This window comes from Takifugu rubripes, chromosome 5 (assembly GCF_901000725.2).
Source record: "Takifugu rubripes chromosome 5, fTakRub1.2, whole genome shotgun sequence".
Taxonomy (NCBI): Eukaryota; Metazoa; Chordata; class Actinopteri; order Tetraodontiformes; family Tetraodontidae; genus Takifugu; species Takifugu rubripes.
Window position 1 is genome coordinate 14,009,356 of NC_042289.1, and position 20,000 is coordinate 14,029,355.

General features: G+C 51.8%; 3 protein-coding genes, 2 long non-coding RNA genes and 1 pseudogene across 9 annotated transcripts in view; 4 read left to right on the plus strand and 2 right to left on the minus strand.

Annotated features, from left to right (window-relative positions):
• Positions 1–679, plus strand: part of LOC115249980 (rap guanine nucleotide exchange factor-like 1) — a 3,170-nt gene extending 2,491 nt beyond the window's left edge. The window contains 4 exon segments of the mRNA XM_029836704.1: positions 197–261; positions 370–424; positions 556–633; positions 636–679. Of these exon segments, the coding sequence (XP_029692564.1) occupies positions 197–261; positions 370–424; positions 556–633; positions 636–679 (242 nt within the window).
• Positions 680–4,117: 3,438 nt separating this feature from the next.
• Positions 4,118–5,221, plus strand: LOC115249958 (nucleoside diphosphate kinase B-like; annotated as a pseudogene). Its single transcript, XR_003888561.1, has 4 exons — positions 4,118–4,250; positions 4,422–4,523; positions 4,606–4,718; positions 4,885–5,221. The product of XR_003888561.1 is annotated as a nucleoside diphosphate kinase B-like (transcript).
• Positions 5,222–6,317: 1,096 nt separating this feature from the next.
• LOC115249948 (MBT domain-containing protein 1-like) lies at positions 6,318–11,200 on the minus strand. Of its 4 annotated transcripts, none has more exons than XM_029836655.1 (19): positions 11,049–11,193; positions 10,738–10,972; positions 10,453–10,586; positions 10,037–10,148; positions 9,686–9,765; positions 9,479–9,596; positions 9,264–9,398; positions 8,891–8,979; positions 8,727–8,825; positions 8,504–8,639; positions 8,372–8,427; positions 8,185–8,289; positions 7,851–7,998; positions 7,599–7,681; positions 7,260–7,497; positions 7,064–7,132; positions 6,842–6,994; positions 6,420–6,730; positions 6,318–6,378 (listed from the first exon to the last, which is right to left on the minus strand). In XM_029836655.1, exons 1-18 carry the CDS (start codon positions 11,106–11,108, stop codon positions 6,510–6,512), a joined length of 2,271 nt encoding a protein of 756 aa, XP_029692515.1. In that variant the 5' UTR covers positions 11,109–11,193; the 3' UTR covers positions 6,318–6,378; positions 6,420–6,509. The 4 variants fall into 4 exon arrangements, with proteins under 4 accessions (XP_029692515.1, XP_029692514.1, XP_029692517.1 ...); XM_029836654.1 differs by having other exon boundaries at positions 6,351–6,383; positions 6,419–6,730; positions 7,599–7,783; positions 11,049–11,200; XM_029836657.1 differs by lacking the exon at positions 6,318–6,378 and having other exon boundaries at positions 6,505–6,738; positions 7,599–7,783; positions 11,049–11,188.
• A 2,887-nt stretch (positions 11,201–14,087) lies between these two features.
• Positions 14,088–16,110, plus strand: LOC115249955 (keratin, type I cytoskeletal 13-like). Its single transcript, XM_029836673.1, has 7 exons — positions 14,088–14,529; positions 14,606–14,688; positions 14,954–15,110; positions 15,230–15,391; positions 15,477–15,602; positions 15,678–15,898; positions 15,972–16,110. Exons 1-7 carry the CDS (start codon positions 14,146–14,148, stop codon positions 16,030–16,032), a joined length of 1,194 nt encoding a protein of 397 aa, XP_029692533.1. The 5' UTR covers positions 14,088–14,145; the 3' UTR covers positions 16,033–16,110.
• A 606-nt stretch (positions 16,111–16,716) lies between these two features.
• On the minus strand, positions 16,717–17,843 carry LOC115249961 (uncharacterized). The gene is made up of 3 exons (XR_003888563.1): positions 17,511–17,843; positions 16,901–17,439; positions 16,717–16,826 (listed from the first exon to the last, which is right to left on the minus strand). It is a non-coding gene; the product is annotated as an uncharacterized lncRNA (long non-coding RNA).
• A 2,002-nt stretch (positions 17,844–19,845) lies between these two features.
• Positions 19,846–20,000, plus strand: part of LOC115249965 (uncharacterized) — a 715-nt gene continuing 560 nt past the window's right edge. Inside the window, exon 1 of the long non-coding RNA XR_003888567.1 lies at positions 19,846–19,944. This is a non-coding gene — a long non-coding RNA (uncharacterized lncRNA). The remainder of the gene's footprint in view (positions 19,945–20,000) is intronic.

Sequence of the window (20,000 nt, forward strand, 5' to 3'; positions counted from 1 at the left end):
GTGAGGAGTCTCCCTCTTGTGGTTGAAAACACTACTGCAGGTTGAGCTCAAACCCCTCATGAAAACACTCCAGGAAAGACAGAAGCTCTTTGATCTGTCACATTAGTTTTAGATTCACTTTCAACTTACTTAAAAAAAACTTGATTTAAAATAATCCGAGCAAAATCATCCATCCATGAACACTTTCCTCTCTCAGATCTGACCTTCCTGCACGAGAGCTGCAAGACGTTCCACGGAGAACTCGTCAACTTCGAGAAGATGGTGAGTCGATTATTACCAGCAAGGAAGCTGATTCTGTGTGTGTGTGTGTGCGCTTTATTCTAAATATCAGTATTTTTCAAAACTCTTCACGTAAACATCTTTTTTCAGCATAAAGTGGCAGAAATGGTTCGAACCATCAGAAGATACAGGAGCAGCCAGCTGGGTAACACACACACACGCACACACACACACACACACACACGCACACACACACACACACCACACACACACACAGTGTGACACATGTACTTGTGTTTGTACCTCCTTGACGCTTCCTTCTGTTTGATCTGGTAGCCATGGATACAGAGACGTCCCCCTCCCACCTACAGACGAAGGCCTACGTCAGACAGCTTCAGGTGATCGATAACCAGAACTGCTGTTCGAGATGTCCTGTAAGCTGGAACCCAAAGACACATGAGGAGGAGGAGGAGGAGGAGGAGGAGGAGGGGTTGGGGGCGCCGGTCAGACAGGCAACGCTAACGGGTGACAGGTGAAGAACCTTCAGAACCTTCCACAGAACATGGGGCAGAGAACCACTCAGAACGTTGGTGACAGATGATGGAACACGTCATCACCATCATCCATGTACATCCAATAATACCCATGATGCACTGAGGGCACAGATATCTTCGATCACGTTGTCCTGTTTCATCAGAACTTCTTGCTAAACCCACAATCCTCTGGGCTCGGCACATCCTGGGACGGACCAGCTGGTTTTCAGACATTTTTGCTGTTTTTGCATGTTTTCTCAGCAGTTTCCATTCTTCGGGTGAGCGTAACCATGGTAACAGGTGAAACACAGCCATAAGATGAAAGTGGGTCCACTGTCGCCTGACCGTCAAGTACTTTGCTCACCTTCAGGTTCATCCAGTCAGCTCAGCGTTGTCATGGCAAACAACACATGGCAACAATGGACAAGCGTGTGAATTTTACTTTTCAGCAAAAAAGTGTCGGCACTGATAAAATGGTGCACGTGAGCAGAACCAAGGCTTTGGGGAACAGCCCAGTCTGGCCACCCGAGGACACTCAGGACTGAGGGGTGGGCGGTTGGTCCCAGGCAATAACCATGTGACAGGAAGTGGACTTTGAGCAGCGTGAAGCACTGCGGCCAAACCTCAGGGCTCAGAGACTTTCAGAGTTTCCTTTGGAGTTGATTTGCTGTCTGTGTTTGTTGCTCAGCAGGTGTGAAACACCTGATCCAAGACACACACGAAGGTGTGTGAGGAGGGAAAGTCCCAGAGGGTTTTAGTTCCTTTGCTGTTTAGTTATAGGGTGACTATTGTTATTATTACTATTATTTGGATGTTTATGGGTGTTTTTGTTGAAGTGTATATTTGATATTTTGATGTTTCAGACTTTTGGGTGCAGCAGATTGATCAGTCTTGACCCGCGACTCTTTGTTGGTCCCAGAACACCTGATTTACTCACCAGAACCCCACTTCCTGTTTGGAGTTTTGCATCCGGGTGAAGCACAAATGTAGAGACACAAATTTACAGTCATCAAGAAGTTACAGACATTGTGGCAACAGAAGTACTGACTGAGGAGGAGCGCCCCTGGAATATCCTGGAATATCCTGGAGTAGCCTGGAATATCCTGGAATATCCCAGACTATCCCGGAATATCCCAGAGTATCCCGGAATATCCCAGAGTATCCCAGAATACAGATGAAGAGGCAGGACAAAAATCCTAGAAAGTGTTTTCTATTGTAAAAACACACCAGGCCAAATCGAATGCAAATTTGGTATAAAGCATAGTGGTTAATAAACGTGTGTGTGTGTGCGAGTGTGTGTGTGTGTGCGAGTGTGTGTGTGTGTGCGAGTGTGTGTGTGTGTGCGAGTGTGTGCGTGTGTGAGTGTGTGCGTGTGCGAGTGTGTGCGAGTGTGTGTGTGTGTGCGAGTGTGTGTGTGTGTGCGAGTGTGTGCGAGTGTGTGTGTGCGAGTGTGTGTGTGTGTGCGAGTGTGTGCGTGTGCGAGTGTGTGTGTGTGTGCGAGTGTGTGTGTGTGTGCGAGTGTGTGCGTGTGTGCGAGTGTGCGTGTGTGTGTGTGGCCTCCATTAGCTGCCAAACTACTGCTGCCACAATGTGGAACAGCTGCCGTCTGTTTTCTACCCGTCAACGACTCCATAGATTTGCTGTTTTAGGCCACACCCACCAGTGATGTCAGCACAGTCCACAGTACTTTCGTTTAATATTCAGATCAAAGGCACCTGCTGACCTTTTATCTTTCCTTTGTCCTACTGATTCTATTGGAGAATTCCAAATGCTAGCCTTTAGCCGCTGTGGCGTAGGATCTGACGATGTCACCTAAATGTTTCTGAAGCGATCAGATCTGATGTCCAGAACAGGAGGGAGGCTCCTCAGCCTCTGCCTGAGGTTCTGGAGCCTTTCGGGTCAAAGCGTGACGGCAGGCAGGAAGCAGCTGTAGATATTTCAAAGCTGTAAATGTGCAGATGCTAACAGTCTATTTATGCGCGGGAGCAGAGGTGGCGCTAACGCACCACAGAGGAAGAATTAGGCGTTGATTTTGTGTACAGAGGAAGAACTGCTGATCGTTGTAAAGTCTCATTTATCAGCTTTGACTTTTGTAAAAATGTGGTTGTTTACTTCAATATCACGACTTGTTTCTATACAGATGATGCGATTGGAGCTCAGGGTGGGAGGGGCATGTATGGGGCGTGTCCTGGGTGGGCGGAGCCTGGGAGGTCACATTGCTGCAGGTCTGAATAAACGAGTTGATCAGATGACACAAAAATGGCAGCTGTTCATATTTTGAGCAGAAAAAGAATCACTAACTTGATTCTAGTAACGTCCGGTTTGTTTTGGCGATTCAGGGATGTTCAGGAAACGATGTTGCTTTTCTGTTGTCAAACACTGAAATAAAACTGGTGGCTACCGGTTTCATGTCGACCAAACTTCCACACAAATGAATAAAGTGAAGCAGAAACATCCAATTCAGACGTTTGTGACTTTTACAGCAGTTGGTCCCTCACATATGTGGCAGCTAATTGATTCTAGCAGCTGCGTCCTAGCAAAGGATGCTAACACCTGCTCGATCAAACGTTTCCAAGAACTGTTATTAGCAGAAGGGGGTCACCTGTCAGCACAAAGCCCCGCCCCCGAGGCATCCCGGCGGATCTCAAACGTCTTCCTCAGGAACTTTTCTGAAGGATAAAAGTTCATCCGGTGGAAGACACACCCCCTCGCGTCGCCCCGCCCTGCCCGCCACATCGCCCCGCCCCCCCAGCCTTTAAATACGGCCGCTGAGGGGGGGTCGCCGTCCTCTTTTCGCTTGCTGTTCGGCTTCTCAACTTCTTTTCTTCAGACGGAGGTAAAAAACACGTTTTTATTTCGTTTTCTGGACGATGATTGATGCTTAAATTATAAATTGTTCTCAACTCGGACTTCAGAGTTCCGATTTTTCAGCTCTGAGGAAACATTAATGTGATGCTGAAGTTTCAAACTTTCGACTTTCTGCCGTTTGAGCTTTGAAAAACTCCTTTTGGTCGATCTTGCTGGTCGTGCACGTGTGCGCGCTCAGCTGTCGTGCAAGCCCCGCCCCCCGGCTGTGACCGGCTCGGCTGCTGCAGCCGTCAGCAGCTCTGCTCCTTCATGAAGGGGGTTTATTTTTGGAGGATACTTGTGGAAGAATGAGGACGTGGTGGAGGTCAAGGGGGCGGGGCTTCCACCACAGAACGCTTCACACCTTCGTCCTCAGATTGAACTGCCTCAACTCTGTCTGGAAATGAGACTGAAGTAATCAGATTAATTGTTGTAATCAGATAAAGTAGCGGTTGCTAAAAGCTCGTGCCACCCGCGCCAGCAGGGGGCGCCGCGCGCACGAGCAGCTTCTGCACGTTTCTGTCCTTCCCAGCATGCAGCGCACCTTCATCGCCGTGAAGCCCGATGGCGTCCAGAGAGGACTGTGTGGCGAGATCATCAAAACGCTTCGAGCAGCGCGGCTTCAGGCTGGTCGCTGCCAAGTTCATGCAGGTAACCATGGCAACCGCTGCTTCATCTGCCACGCAGAGCGATTCTGGACGTTCACTCAGAAATGAGTGAGATTCCGGTTTTAGAAAATCCGGTTTCATTTAATTAAGTAAATGAACATTTTAAATTTGATTGTGATTCAGCTCAAATATCACAGCTGATATCTTTGATCAGGCTTCTGAGGAGCACATGAAGAACCACTACCTGGACCTGAAGGACAAACCCTTCTATGAGGGACTCTGCAAATACATGTCCTCTGGACCTGTGTTGGCCATGGTAACGCGCGCGCACACACACACACACACACACACACACACACACACACACACACACAGCATAAGTGTGGGCGTGTCTTCAGGTGTGGGAGGGGCAGAACATTGTGAAACTGGGCCGGATGATGCTGGGAGAGACGAACCCAGCTGAGTCCAGACCAGGCAGCATCCGTGGAGATCTGTGTATCGACATCGGCAGGTGAGTCCACATGCGCACACACACACACACACACCACAACATAACCTGTGTAGTTTGGGACATTTGGAGGATTCTTTGAAGCTTCTCGATTGTTGGAATAACTGTCATCTCGTGAGTTCTGTGACGCCTGAAGACCTTCAAGCTTCACCAACTGTCCTCCTGTCAGGAACATTGTCCACGGCAGCGACACGCTGGAGAACGCCAAGGCTGAGATCAACCTGTGGTTCAAACCTGAGGAGCTGGTGTCGTACACATCCTGCGCTCAGGCCTGGCTCTATGAGTGACCCTCAGGCTCCGCCCATCTTACCTTTGGCCTCTCTCACCTGTCTGATCGCTCAGTTGTCAAACTTTTGGTAACAATTCTGTTTAACTGCTTCAGTTGTGACACTGAGATAATGCTAACAATGCTAACACACTGGTTAGCATGCGGAAACATCAAAGATATTCTACAGGTTGATGAAAGAAACTTTTGTGAAAGATGAAAATAAAGAAGTCAAACTAAAGTTTCCTTCCAACTATTTTATTGCCAAAACAAAAGCTTCACCTTCCTGCAGCCTAAAGCACAAATGTCCTGGTGATGGAATCATGTGACACATGTTGGAGGATGAGAGAATGTCTGAGGAACCAAGAAGCTCTGGAGGAACAAGAGACCTGCAGAGCTGTGGCACCTCCAGAGGAATAAAGGTGATGAGCTGGAGGAGGAGCTAGAGGAGGAGGTGGAGGTGTGCAGAGAGAGCAGGTGGAGGAGAAGCGAGAGGTGGAGGTGTGCAGAGAGAGCAGGTGGAGCTGGGGGTGGAGGAGGAGCTAGAGGTGCAGGAGGAGCTAGAGGTGGAGGTGTGTCCTGGAGAGGAGGCAGACACTGAAGTTCCAGGGAGGAGAGATAAAGAAGCTGGAGCTTCTCTTTGGGAGGAACATGGAGAGGATCAGCACGGGTTAGATGTTTGGAGGTGAGGCCAGAGAGGCCAGGCTGAGGTGCTGTGGACATGTCCAGAGGAGGGACAGGGGGACACTGAGGATGGAGCTACCAGGCTCCAGAGGAAGCTCTGGGAGGAGATTTATGATGTAGTTGGAGAAGAATGAAGGTTTCTGCTGTGAAGAAGAGGATGCAAAGCAGGACAGAGGGGATGGACACTTGATCCATCCATGGCTTCACAGGTCAAAGGTCACTGTGGGGTCACAGCACGAAATCCAACAGGTGGTTTGAGCCAATCCGGGTCTCAGCCTCCACCACCTGAGCAGAAACATTGAGGCCCTCACTGACAAGATCCACCACAGATCAAAGAGGACAACCTGTCACATGACCTGTCTGGAGGACGACGTCAACATTACGGTTCAAGATAATTCTACCTGAAGGGAGCTCAGGTGCTACGTGGCTCAGGTGAGGTCTGTCCAGGTGAGCCGTCTGACACCATTTCTCTTCTAGCCAGTCCTGTTCTAAACATCATTAGCCTGGAGCTAACATGCTAACATAAACAAATCATTCCCTACAATAAAGGTGCTACAGAACTTTTCTCTTGTATGTTATTGGTCCATTAGGGGGCGCTAATGCTAACAGGGCTAGGAGGTCCTTTTATGGATAATATATACGATTCACCAAAAAAGTCAAATAAAAGTATTTTATTTCATATGAGTGTGAGCTCGCTAACAGCTTCATTTCTTTACACACACGCACACACGCACACACACACACACACACACACCACACACACACACACACACACACACACACACCCAGCATGTAAAAAATTCACAATAAAAAAGCCTTTTGTGAGAAACGGAGCAACAAGATGATCAATGCTGCTTTTGTGTCTTGGCGTCAGGTAGCGTGTTCCTGGTCACGCCACCACGGAGGGATTCTGAAGGGCGCTCCGTGTGTCCGGTGACCACCACACCCCAGCGAGGCTCTGGATGGACGGGGCTGGTTCCTACTGGGTGGTGAGCGCTGGCTGGGACGGGCCGCTGGCCTTGGTTCCACCAGATGTTTGACTTCCGTCCACGTTGTCCTCTCTGCTCTGTGACGCTGGACAAAGTCACATCATTTCCACCCGCAGCGTCGCCAGTGTGCTGGCTGATAGCACCCGAGCTAACGCTAACGCTAACGCTACCACCCAGGATTTGTGTACCTGTGGGGTCTGGAGGTGCCGTTGGCAGCTGGGACGCTGAGGCAGGGGAGGGTGGTGACGCTCCGTTCTCTTCTCCAGACAGGATTCTGGGAACCTCGGTTACCATGGCGCCAGACTGACTGACAGGACGCCTGCCGCCCGGCAACCTCCTCTCTGCAGACCATAGAAGATCAAAACATGGAACGTTGTCGTAGCGACAAAGGTGAATGAAATGAGACCAACTTTTCTTTTGTCCTCTGTACTGATGAGACCTCCTCCTCTGTTTGGGCGCTGTCTGAGGGTCCCTGACGCCTGAAAACACAACACACACGTGCAGACGGAGATTTGGGAGGTTGAAACTGTTTCTTCCTCAGTAAACATGCGTGTGTGTGTGTGTGTATCCGAGTGTGTGTATCTGATGTGTGTTACCTGTATTTACCTGTACTAACAGCAGGGGGCTGCAGCTGGTATCCAGTCAGTTGGCACCAGCCGACTGGATACAGGTCAGGTGATTCACAGTCCACCCACTGGTCGTACTCGTCCTCCCAGCCATCAAAGTGTATCCGTAGCAACCTGTGGATGATCTGTGTTACTGTGGCAACGCAGACGAGCCTGGGCTCCATGAGGTCCACGGCCTCCAGCTTCATACCAGGACGGAAACCGTGGTCAGGGACCTCCTGACAACAGAGAGGACTGTGGTCAACACACCTCTGCTCATGGGCACTCCAGAATTCCTGACCCGGTCCCGGCGAGGAGTCGAGTCCGGCACCGGTGTCACCTTGTTGAAAAGGTTGACGGGAGCTGCCACAGACTTGGTGTCCTTCAGGTACTGGAACCATCTGAAGGGCAGGTTGGTGTAACCTGGCAGGTGGAACACAGCTCTTTGATTTGGGGTTGAAGCTCTGCAACAGCCCAGCAGACGTTTGGGCCGATGTTCGCTTGCTGTGTCATGTGACGCGCTGTCTCTAAAGGCAACGGGTGGAATTACAAGCGATGGCTTGGTATGCGGGCTGGAGGGGGCCGGTTCTACCTCTGGGGGGCGTCAGGTCAATGTTGTTGATCTCACAGAAGCCCGACGGGAAGATGGACGGCGACGTGCAGTGGTAACAGAACCAGTCGGAGCCGTCGGCGGCCTCGGAGCCATCGATGCCGACCATCAGGTAACCGTCAGCCAGGACCTGGAAGACAGAATTGGCAGGTGGTCTGACGGGGGCCCCCACCGGGCCCCCACCGGGCCCCCACCAGGCCCCTACCAAGGCCCCTACCGGGCCCCCACCAGGCCCCTGCCAAGGCCCCTACCGGGCCCCTACCGGGCCCCCACCAGGCCCCCACCGGGCCCCCACCGGGCCCTGGTCGCTGCTCACCTTTCTGACGGTGGCTACGCTGATGGAGGACAGGTTGAGGGGGTCGATGGCCTCCAGCTTCATGCCCTCATTAAACCAGGCGCTGCTTTGGTCCACCTCCCTCACCTGTCCAGGTACAAACACAGGACTCCAGCACTGTGACAGTCAAACAGCGCCCCCCGGCGGTGGCCACAGGTGAGTCTCTCACCTTAGCAAACAGCTGCCCAGGAGCGTTCACCTGACCGTCCAGCATTGTCAGCACATCTGGAAGCAGTCCCCAGTCACGCCCGAATGTAAAGCTGCATCGTGTGTGTCACCTGTGCATTCGTCGATGTCTCACCTGAGCGTTTGAAGCGGTGCCCGATGGACCGCGACCACCCGATGTTGTGGATCAGGGGGCTGTACATGTGACACCAGAAGTCATCCGTCCCATCTGCGCTCTCCTCGTACACCAGGCGAAGACGACCTCCGATGACCTGCAGCGCTCGCGCGCGCACACACACGCACACACACACACGTACGTTAACTCTGCACAGGTGTAATTCAGCCTGTGTGTTCCTCACCTGTTCAACCAATGCCACCCGAGTCCGACACAGGTGAGTTTTATCCACCACCTCCACCCTCATCTGCCTCTTAAAGGGAACATGCAGGCTGTCCTGCACCTGAAGGCAACACAGGTGATTGACAGCTGAGCGTCACTAAGAGAGGAGAGGTTTGTGTGTCACACCTGTGAGGAGAAATCAGGTGGGAGGGTTTTGGATCCTGTCAGCCTTTTGATCAGGAACGTCCTCCAGTTGCTGAACTTGTGAAGGAGGCCTGTACACACGCACACACACACACACGCACACCCACACGCACACACACACACACACCCACACCCACCCACACACACGCACACACACACACACACCCACACCCACCCACACACACACACACACACACCCACCCACCCACACACACACACACACACACACACCCACATGCACACACATGCACACACACACACCCACCCACACACACACACCCACCCACACACACAGAGTGAAGGTTGAAGGTCTCGCAGGTGAGATCGCTCCTGGTCTGGACCGAGGGGGTCTCACTCTGAGGGGGAACCAGCGGTTGTCCTCCGGAGGCGCACCAGCCCACTGGGTGGATGTCAGGAACACACAAGTGGAGCCAGAAATCTCTGCTGGAGTCACCGTCGAAACCTTCGTAGCGTAGCAGGGCCTCGAACCCTGGACAGGGGACACCAGCAGCAGCCGTCAGCACGGCCACTTCTGACCGTGGCGTCATCAGGTGTGCGACGTGTTCGGACCGGCCAGTTTGATGATCCCAGCGATCCAGTAAACCTTCATGGTCAGACCGCTGTCACTGTTGGGAACCTCCAGCCGGACCCCTTCACTGACAGCGGCCCACGCCGTTGCCATGGACACCTGAACAACCCGGAGAGCAGATGGAGAGCGAGCAGATGCTGAAGGTAGGTGTGTGTGTGTGTGTGTGTGTGTGTGTGTGTGTCTCTCACGTGTTTGAAGCAGCTGACTGGTGCTCCAGTCATCTCTCCGTCTCCAAGGTAACGGCCCCAATCAAATCCCTCCAGCGGCACTTGGTCAGAAGTACAACAGGCTCAGGATCAGTGTGTGTGTGAGTGTGCGTGTGCGTGTGTGTGTGTGTGTGCGTGTGTGTGTGTGTATGTGTATGTGTGTGAGTGTGCGTGTGTGTGTGTGTGTGAGTGTGCGTGTGCGTGTGTGTGTGTATGTGTGTGTGTGTGTGTGTGTGTGTGTGTATTGTATGTGTATGTGTGTGAGTGTGAGTGTGAGTGAGTGTGTGTGTGTGTTTTCCTGGAAGCTGCCAGCAGCCTGTGGAGGACGCTCACCGCTCTTCCTGGCGCCGCCCTGCTGACAGCTTTGGTTCTGAGGACTGGTCCCCAGTTTGGTGGTCACTGGGTGTTTGAGCAGAACCCTGGACTTCTTCGTTGGTGGCCTCCCCTTTAAGAGACAAATACGGCATCTATCTCACCACTTCCTGTGTGAGAGTGTGTTTTTAATATATATTTTACTTGCAAAGCGAGGACATTTTCAAGAGGAGAGGACATCTTGTCTGGTCCTCAGAACTTCAAAGGTTCGGACCGTGTTCAGGGTCAGGGTCAGGGTCAGGGTCAGGGTCAGGTCTTTAGGTATGATGGCTAAGGTCAGGAGCTGGTGTGTGTGCGTGTGTGTGTGTGTGTGTGTGTGTGTGTGTGTGTGTGTGTGTGTGTGTGTGTGGTGAGGGGTCCATTTTGGCGGGCTCTACCTGCAGCCGGGCGAGGACACTGGCTTTCTTGGAGTTGGAGGAGAAGCTTCTAGAACAGGAAACGTTGCAGAACCGCTTGGTTTTACTGTAGAAAGCGTCCCGGACCCCCACCATCCCACACATCTCACAGGTGGCTGCGAAAACACACACACACACCATCAGACGGTTCACAGTCAGAGCAGGCAGGACATTCCAGCTCTGGACCTCAGTGGACATTTAATGGGACTATTTTTTGCGGCGGATGAATCCACGTCTGTAGGAATGGGGCAGCTGATGGTGACTGACCCAGGCCTGTCTGTCCGGGGCAGGTGTACACCTGTCCGTTCGTCTTGATGAGAGTGAAGGGGGAGGTGAGCTGCGCCAGCCTTCCTCCCCCCAGCTCCTCCTCATCACTGTCCTCCAGGCTGGAGGCGCTGCTCCCCGTGCTGCTCCGGCTCCGGCTGCTGCAGCTGCTCTGCTCCTCCTCCAGCCCGTCCAGCATCCCGAAGGAGTCCCACCTCCTCCTGCATGGGCGCTCGGCCTGGAGACGGGCAACGTCCGCACTTTAGACTCCATCTTATTCATCAAAACATTTTCTGCTCAGGAAGTGTTCTGACCCGATCGAACCGTCCCCGAAACCCCCACAGAACCTGCGGACGAACACGCTGGTCGGTCATCAGGTTGTCTTTTGGGTCATTGAAGCATTTAAACTGGATCGGAGGATCGATATTAAAGCACAGAAGCCGATCAAATGCCGAGTGATGCTTTTGTTAAAGACATTCATCCTAATCTGAGTGGCGTAGGTTCGGTTTCAGGTTCTGTTGGAGTTCCAGCAGGACTTTCTGTCAGCGGGAATCTCCGACACTGCGGCCGAAGCAGAGGCGACGTCTTCGGCTTCACACCGCACAGCACACTCGCCGGACTCACCGGATCTCTGCGGTTCTCCATCACACCGAACCGAGCTGTTCGGAGAGGGTTCGGACCCTCAAACACACAGAAGCGTCCGTGAATATATAACGACGTACATGTCAACCGTGAAGCTACCACGCATGCGCAGACGGCGCTGCTACCTGCGCTTAGGCTGCAGATGACGTCACGGGGCGGCCAGTGAGCCCCGCTGGACAGATCCGGAATCACAAACAATATTTGATCTGTAGAACCTGGATCTGGATCAACCTGGATCTGGAACAGCCTGGATCTGGATCAACCTGGATCTGGATCAACCTGGATCGGGATCAACCTGGATCTGGATGCTTCTGCTCAGACCGAACCTTCTGGTGCCGCAGCTCCACGGGGAACACTTACACACTCTTTATTGACAGTAATCCGCGAGCTCTGATTCCAGATTTAAACTCTAAAACAAGCTTGAAGATTAATTTAACGAACTGTGGTGACGGTGTGTGACCAGCAGGGGGCGCCAGACCCTAAGAAGTCCTCACAGAGGCGGTAAAACTGCAAGATCCAAAGTTGCGTTAAAAAACCAAAAACATCGAGAAGTTTTGATCATAAAGCTTCAGATTAATCAACACAACTTCACACTTTCAGTTCAGAGACTTTGGTTAAAAAATAAACAACACTCTGTGTGTGCGTGCGTTAGTATGTGTGTCTGTGTGTTTAGGTTCAGTTGTGTGTGTGTGTGTGTGTGTGTGTGTGTGTGTGTGTTCGTCTGTGTTTGTGTGTTAGTGTGTGTCTGTGTGTGTAGGTTCATATGTCTGTTTGTTTGTATGTGTGTCTGTGTGTGTGTTCATATGTGTGTCTGTGTGTGTGTTCATATGTGTGTCTGTGTGTGTGTTCATATGTGTGCCTGTGTGTGTTCGTATGTGTGTCTGTGTGTGTTCGTATGTGTGTCTGTGTGTTAGTGTGTGTCTGTGCGTGTGTCTGTTAGTGTGTGTGTTCGTATGTGTGTCTGTGTTTGTTCGTATGTGTGTTTGTGTGTTAGTGTGTGTGCGTGTGTCTGTGCGTGTGTCTGTTAGTGTGAGTGTCTGTGTGTTCGTGTGTGTTTGTGTGTTTGTGTGTGTTCATATGTGTGTCTGTGTGTGTTCATATGTGTGTTTGTGTGTTCGTATGTGTGTGTCTGTCTGTGTGTGTGTGTGTGTGTGTGTGACCTTCCACAGGTGAAATGAATAAATGAATCTTTGACACATGTTTCTCCTTCATATCTCAACATTTTCTCCAGCCACACCTGAGCTACCTGCAGGGCCGTGAGGCTCCGCCCCCAAACTCAACCGGTTATATAAAATCAGCCGGAGGCGAACAAACAAGCTGAGTTTGGGGGGGGGGGGATGGAAAAGACATATAAACATAGGTGACCCACACACACACACACACCTACACACACACCTACACACACACACACACACCCACACGTGCATTCACACACACACCTACACACACACACACACACACCTACACACACACACACACACACACACACACACACTCACTCTCTGTTTCTTATCTGGTTTTTGAGGTTTGGGATCGTCTGAAGCATCCTGACACACACACACACACACACGCATACACACACCTACACACACACACACACACACACACACACACACCTCCCTCCTCTTCATGTTGCCACAGGTGATGCTCTGACCTCTGACCTCTGCATACCTGGAGGAGGGGCTGTGATTGGTGGATGTGCTGAGGCGTGTTTTAACTGACAGGTGAGATAAAGTAGATGTAAAGGTTAAACATACCTACACACATACACACACACAAACACACACACCTACACACACACACACAAACCCTACACACATACACACACACACACACCTACACACACAGACACACACACACAGTAACACACACCCACACACACACACACACACACTAACCCACCCACACACACACACACACCCACACACACACACACACTAACAGACAGACTAACCACACCCACACCCACACACACACACACACACACACACCCACACACACCCACCCACACATCCACACACCCACCCACACACACACACACTAACAGACAGACTAACCACACCCACACACACACACACACACACACACACACACGCTGAGGTCGCCCCTTCACTTTAATCCCACATCAGGTGACATTCGACCAATCACTGTTGCTTTTACTCGTTTGTATTTTCTTGTTATTATTTGTGGAGTTGGAGGCTTTAATCTTCACCTGCACCAGAGATCGTTTTTATTGTGATTGGGAGTTTTCAGCCGGTTCCAGGTTTCCTGTAACTGGACCCGTCTCTCCGGTTCCAACCCTCACAGGAACGTGGTCTCCAGTGTTGGCTCAGCTCTCCTCAGGCCTCAGGCTCCTCCGGCCTCTGATCACCTGAGTGCTGTCTTCTGCAGGTGTGCCTCATGAGCAACAGTCAGTGGTCACCTGTGAACCGACGGACTCAGGTTCTTGAGTGAGGGTCCGCTCTGGTCCCCTGTTCTGCTGTGACCCGACAGTCCAATCCCTGAGGGCTGGTCAAAGAGTCTGTGGTTGGTTTGCACAGGTAACCAGTTTTTGGAACGCAGGCGGATCTCAACCTGCAGGCCAACTTCCCTGGGTTCTGAGAGGGGGAGGGGATCCACCTGAGCCACATTCTTCCATCCAGGCTGGAGGGGCTAAACATTCCTGCTCCGATTGGCTGGCAGGGCCCGAGTCTGGGGTGGGGGCTGCCATAAAAGCAGCCGGGCCACAGCTGGGCTTCATTCTCTCCTCTGCCAGAGTCAGCGGTCATCATGTCCTTCGCCCGCTCCGTCGTCTACTCCAGCAGCGCCCGCCTGGGCTCCAGCCGGGCCCCCAGCGTGTACGGTGGTGCCGGAGGCAGCGGCGTGCGCATCTCTGCCACCAAAGGTGCCAGGAGCTTCTCATCTGGTGGCTCGTTCTCCTCTGCTTCTTCTGGCTTCAATCTGGCCGACGCCGTCAACGTCTCCGCCAATGAGAAGATGACCATGCAGAACCTGAACGACCGCTTGGCCAACTACCTGGAGAAGGTGCGCATGCTGGAGTTGGCCAATGCTGACCTGGAGCTGAAGATCAAACAGTTCCTGGAGAGCAAGGCCATGCCCAAGTCCCACGACAGCTCCGCGCACCAGATCACAATCCACGACCTGCAGAACAAGGTAAGCCCGGTTCAGAAGTGGATGAATCCAGGAGCAACCACGCCCTGAAGCACCTGTTCCTTCCCTGTCCATCCAGATCTTGGATGCCACCCGCAGCAACGGTGCTCTGTACCTGGCCGTGGACAACGCCAAACTGGCTGCCGACGACTTCAAAACCAAGTGAGTCCCCTGCTGCACCGAATCACCTCAGTCTTCGGACTGAGATGATTCCATCACTGGCTCTTCAGTTTTCATTGTTTGTTTGTTTTCATCGCACGTTGAGTGAAGGAGAACATATGGTGGGGGAGGGTGTGTCCGACCTTGTAGAACTAGTTCAGCAAAGGCTGAATTTGAATTCCATGTTCCTGGATCCAAGCCATTACTACTATTACACACTGGCTAAAAGTCTGAGGTCCTCCTCACTTTTGCTGATGTTCTCCTGCAGGTATGAGAACGAGCTGGTCATGCGTCAGTCTGTGGAGGCCGACATCGCTGGGCTGAGGAGGCTACTGGACGAGCTGACTCTGGGAAGGTCTGACCTGGAGATGCAGATCGAAGCACTGAGGGAGGAACTCTTGCATCTGAAGAAGAACCACGAGGAGGTGTGCACCACAACAAGGATCAACAACCACCCATACAGAACTCAGACACCATCCACATCAAAACCACCGTTAGAATGACAAATTCCGTCTTTATTGCTGAAATTCTTGTCATTTTTCAGGATCTTCTGGCTATGCGCTCTCAAATGGGAGGTCAGGTGAACGTGGAGGTTGACGCTCCCGCTCAGGAGGACCTGTCCTCTGTCATGGCCTCAATCAGAGAACACTACGAGACCGTCGCCAACAAGAACCGAAGAGATGTGGAGAACTGGTTCCAGGCTAAGGTGGGAAAAGCTGAGGAGGCGGAGTTATGTGAGGTATCTTTAGGCTGCTCTCATCAGTTCTGGTTTGTTCTGGTTCCTCTTCTAGACTGATGAACTGAACAAGGAAGTTGCCGTACACACTGAGACTCTTCAGTCTTCACGCTCTGAGATCACAGAGGTCAAACGTACCCTACAAGGCCTGGAGATCGAACTTCAATCGCAGCTCAGCATGGTGGGTCTCCAGAGGACACCTCACTTTTCTCAGTGGTAGCTGAAGCTCATGATGTTTCTCTGTCTTTGCCATCAGAAAGCATCTGTGGAAGGAACGCTTGAGGACACCAAAATCCGCTATGCTAACATGCTGGCTGGCTACCAGAGGCAGGTCCTTACTCTGGAGGACCAGCTGGCCCAGCTGAGGACCGACCTGGAGCGTCAGAGCCAGGACTACCAGATCCTGCTGGATACCAAGACCAGGCTGGAGCGGGAGATCGCTGAGTACCACCGACTGCTGGAAGGACAGGTGTACCTGTGAGTGTCCTCAGAGCCTTCAACTCCACCTTCAGCCCAGACACACTAACAATACCTCTCTGTTTTCTTCTAGTCCATCTAGTTCAACTTCCAAAGTCCTGATTGTCACCAAGGAAATTGTCGAAGAAAAGTGATGGGAGAATCAAAATCTAAGATGCTGATCAGTTACCGTTGTCAGATTACACCAATAAAACCTGTCTGATGAACTGAAACGGACCTGTCTGACTTTACTACTGTAGACCAGCCTAGCCTAGCCTGGCCTGGCCTGGCCTGGCCTGGCCTAGCCTGGCCTGGCCTAGCCTAGCCTAGACTGGCCTAGAATAGATTATGCTGGGCCCAACTGGACCGGACCAGACTAGATTAGACTCAGAGTTTCATGAACATCCCAAATGTAAATATAATACCGGACAGTTTTTACTGTTTCGACATAAATCTGCCTCTTATCTTCAATGTGTTTCTATGAACTTCATCAGCAGTTGTAGTCAGAACAGGTTGAACATAAACAGGAACCAGTGCTGAAACTTAATCAGTATCTGATCCTCATGTTTGAAGTTGTCTTTGTAATTAACAACCAGAGTTAATGGAAGAAGCTAAATGCTAACTAATGCAGGCTAGCAGACAGTTCACTGTGGTGATTCAGACTCCGACCCAGCCCAGTTTTGGAGTTTCTACTATTCATTCATTCATTCATTCATTCATTCATTCATTCATTCATTCATTCATTCATTCAAACAATCACTGTTTCATTCGTTCTTTCACAGACCAAAATGATGAGCGATCAGATATTTCTGCTCTGGTTTTATTGAAGATAGAATCCCCCCCTCTTTGTCTTTGTTTGTTGGCTCTAACTGTTGAAGGTCACCACTCTTCTGAAGGGGTCCACTTCCTGTGGACAACAATGGTCACAACCTCAGAGGTCCTGCAGGTTCTGCAGAGAGAACTTTGTTTCTACCGTCCTCGTTGAGTTTTTATTGATCTGAAACGAATATTCAAATTATTGACCCGTTAAAGTCGCCCCCCAGCAGCCTCCGGTACTCTGCGATCTCCAGCTCCAGTCTTGTCTTGATGTCCAGAAGCTGTGAGTACCGGAACTTCTGGTTCTCCAGGTCAGCCCTGAGCTGGGACAGCTGACCCCGGCAGCCTGCTAGCATGTTGCTGTACCTGTGCTTGGTCTCAGCCAGAGTTGCCCCAACGGCGTCTTTCTGTTGGTGATGTCCCCCAGGTGAGACTTGAGTGTGAAGCACCTGTGGCCCATCTGGCCTGACTCCAGGCCATAACACATGTGCAGCTAGCTGCACTAGTGTTTGAACCCGGACTACCACCCCCCCATCCTAAAGCGGGCCTGCCATCTCTGTTCATGTTCTGACTGGTCCAAACATTTTTGATGGTGTCAGAAGGTGAAGGACAGAGTCTGATCTGCTGATCTGAGTCTGGAGTTGGATCTCCAGGTTCTGAAGAGTTTGCCTGACCTCGCCGATCTCAGACTTGGATGTGTGGAGCGTCTCAGTGCTCAGAACGACCTCTTTCTTCACATCAGTTGTCTGTAGAAAATAACCGATAAAGTTTGTGATGACCTGATTTCACAAAAATCACCCTGTAGACCTGGTCTCACCATGGTCTGGAACCAGGGCTCCAGCTCTTTGCCCTTCCTGGCGTCCTCCTCTACGGTGACCTTCCCTCCCATCCGGGCTCTGGCTGCCTGCAGATCCTGCAGACACAACCTGATCTCACCTCTGCCTCTTTGCACTGGTGCGTTTCACCAATTTCACTTCCTCATGGATCCTTGATGTGGAAGCTCATCCTTCAGACCGTCCACCTGCATTTCCAGGTCAGACCGGATCGGAGTCAGGTCATCCAAGACTTTCCTCAGACCGCTGATGTCGGCATCCGCAGACTGAAACACGGTCAGCTCGTATCGTACCTGAAAAGCACAAATGAAGGCAGAGTTTTCCCCTCTCCTGGATCCACTGCAGTTCGCCTACAGAGCCAACAGATCTGTGGACGACGCGGTCCACCTGGCCCTTCACTCCATCCTGCAGCATCTGGACCCCCCGGGAACCTACGCGAGGATCCTGTTCGTGGACTTCAGCTCTGCTACAGGACCAGCTGTCCCAGCTTAGTGTGCCTGCCTCCCTCTGCAGGTGGATCACTCACTTCCTGACGGATCAGAGGCAGCATGTGCGGCTGGGGAAGAGTCTCGGACTCCGTCACCATCAGCACTGGATCACCCCAGGGCTGTGTCCTTCCCCCCTCCTCTTCTCCCTGTATACAAACTGCTGCACCTCAAGCCACCAGTCTGTCAAGCTGATCAAGTTTGTGGATGACACCACCCTCATCGGGCTCGTCTCCAATGGAGACGAGACTGCCTACAGGAGGGAGGTGGCTCAACTGGTGTCCTGGTGCGGACACAACAACCTGCAGCTGAACGCTCAGAAGACAGTGGAGATGATTGTGGACTTCAGGAAAGTCACAGCCCCTTTGCCCCCCCTTGCCCTCATGGACTGCCCCATCACCATCGCGGACTCCTTCCGCTTCCTGGGCACCACCATCACCCGGGACCTTAAGTGGGAGCCAACCATCAGCTCCCTCATCAAGAAGGCCCAGCAAAGGATGTTCTTCCTCCGGCAGCTGAGGAAGCTCAAACTGCCTCCCAGGATGTTGGCGCAGTTTTATACGGCCCTCATGGAGTCCATCCTCCCCTCCTCCATCCTCACCTCCTCCATCCTCTCCTCCTCCATCCTCCCCTCCTCCATCCTCCCCTCCTCCATCCTCCATCCTCACCTCCTCCATCCTCCCCTCCTCCATCATGGTGCTATGCTGGTGCCACCGTCAGGGACAGACTGAGGCTGAGAAGGTGATGGGCTGCAGGTTTCCATCCATCCAGGACCTGTATATCTCCAGGACCCGGAGGTGTGCAGGTCAGATCACGGCCGACCCTTCCCACCCTGGTCACAAACTGTTTTCCCCCCTCCCTTCAGGCAGGAGACTACGGTCTCACGAACAATACATTACTCCTGCATTGACCTGCACTATTTCTTACTATTTTTATAGTAAGAAATAGTGCATATATATATATATATGTCTTATTTTATTTATCTTATTCTAGTGTTTATTGTCTTCGCTATGTTGAATGTTGCAGCGTCACACTGAGACAGATTCCTAGCTTGTGTAATACTGTGTACTACATGAGCAATGGCAATAAATAAATCTGATTCTGGTTCTGATTCTGGGCCTCAGAGTCCAGAAACGTGATGTTGACCCTCGCTTGAATGTGAAGTCGTCTGCAGCCAGCTTGACGTTGTCGATGGTGAGGATGAGGGCGGGGTTTCCCCGAGGCCCAGCCAGGACCTGGTCATGGACAAGAGGCAAGAAAAGGCCCGAAACCACCTGAAACCTGTTTAGGGTCAGAGAAACCACACCTACGTTAGACCCACCTACGTTAGACCCACCTACGTTAGACACACCTACGTTAGACCCACCTACGTTAGACCCACCTACGTTAGACCCACCTACGTTAGACCTGTTTTCCAACAACAGTGTTTACCTGAAAAACATCCAACTGGTGGTTTTGCAGCAGGTTGATGTTTACACAAATATGATGCAACAAGCTTCTTCTGTTCTGAGCGAACTGGTGGAAACCCAGGTTGACATGCTGTTGACTGACTGGTCGACTGACTGGTCGACTGACTGGTCGACCGACTGGTTGACCGTCTGGTTGACCGTCTGGTTGACTGACTGGTTGACCGACTGGTCGACTGACTGGTTGACCGTCTGGTTGACCGACTGGTCGACTGACTGGTCGACCGACTGGTCGACCGTCTGGTTGACCGTCTGGTTGACCGACTGGTTGACCGTCTGGTTGACCGTCTGGTTGACTGACTGGTTGACCGACTGGTCGACTGACTGGTTGACCGTCTGGTTGACCGACTGGTTGACTGACTGGTTGACCGACTGGTCGACTGACTGGTCGACTGACTGGTTGACCGTCTGGTTGACCGACTGGTTGACTGACTGCTGTCGTTGGTGTTCGTGTGTGCAGGAGAAATGTAAAAGGAAGTGAGGTTTCAGAATAAAAGTCTTTGTTTCCTGTCAAATCATTTTC

Bases quoted from the DNA above. Each gene is read 5' to 3' on its own strand.
- LOC115249948 (XM_029836654.1), bottom strand. From the start codon at position 11,108: ATGACCGACCAGCGTGTTCGTCCGCAGGTTCTGTGGGGGTTTCGGGGA. The intron at 8,428-8,503 runs GTGAGACATCGA...GACTGCTTCCAG, and splicing joins GCACCGCTTCAAACGCTCAG to ATGTGCTGACAATGCTGGAC. The intron at 7,498-7,598 runs GTGACACCGGTG...CTCTGTTGTCAG, and splicing joins CCGTCAACCTTTTCAACAAG to GAGGTCCCTGACCACGGTTT.
- LOC115249955 (XM_029836673.1), top strand. From the start codon at position 14,146: ATGTCCTTCGCCCGCTCCGTCGTCTACTCCAGCAGCGCCCGCCTGGGC. The intron at 15,392-15,476 runs GTGGGAAAAGCT...TTCCTCTTCTAG, and splicing joins AGAACTGGTTCCAGGCTAAG to ACTGATGAACTGAACAAGGA. The intron at 15,603-15,677 runs GTGGGTCTCCAG...CTTTGCCATCAG, and splicing joins TTCAATCGCAGCTCAGCATG to AAAGCATCTGTGGAAGGAAC.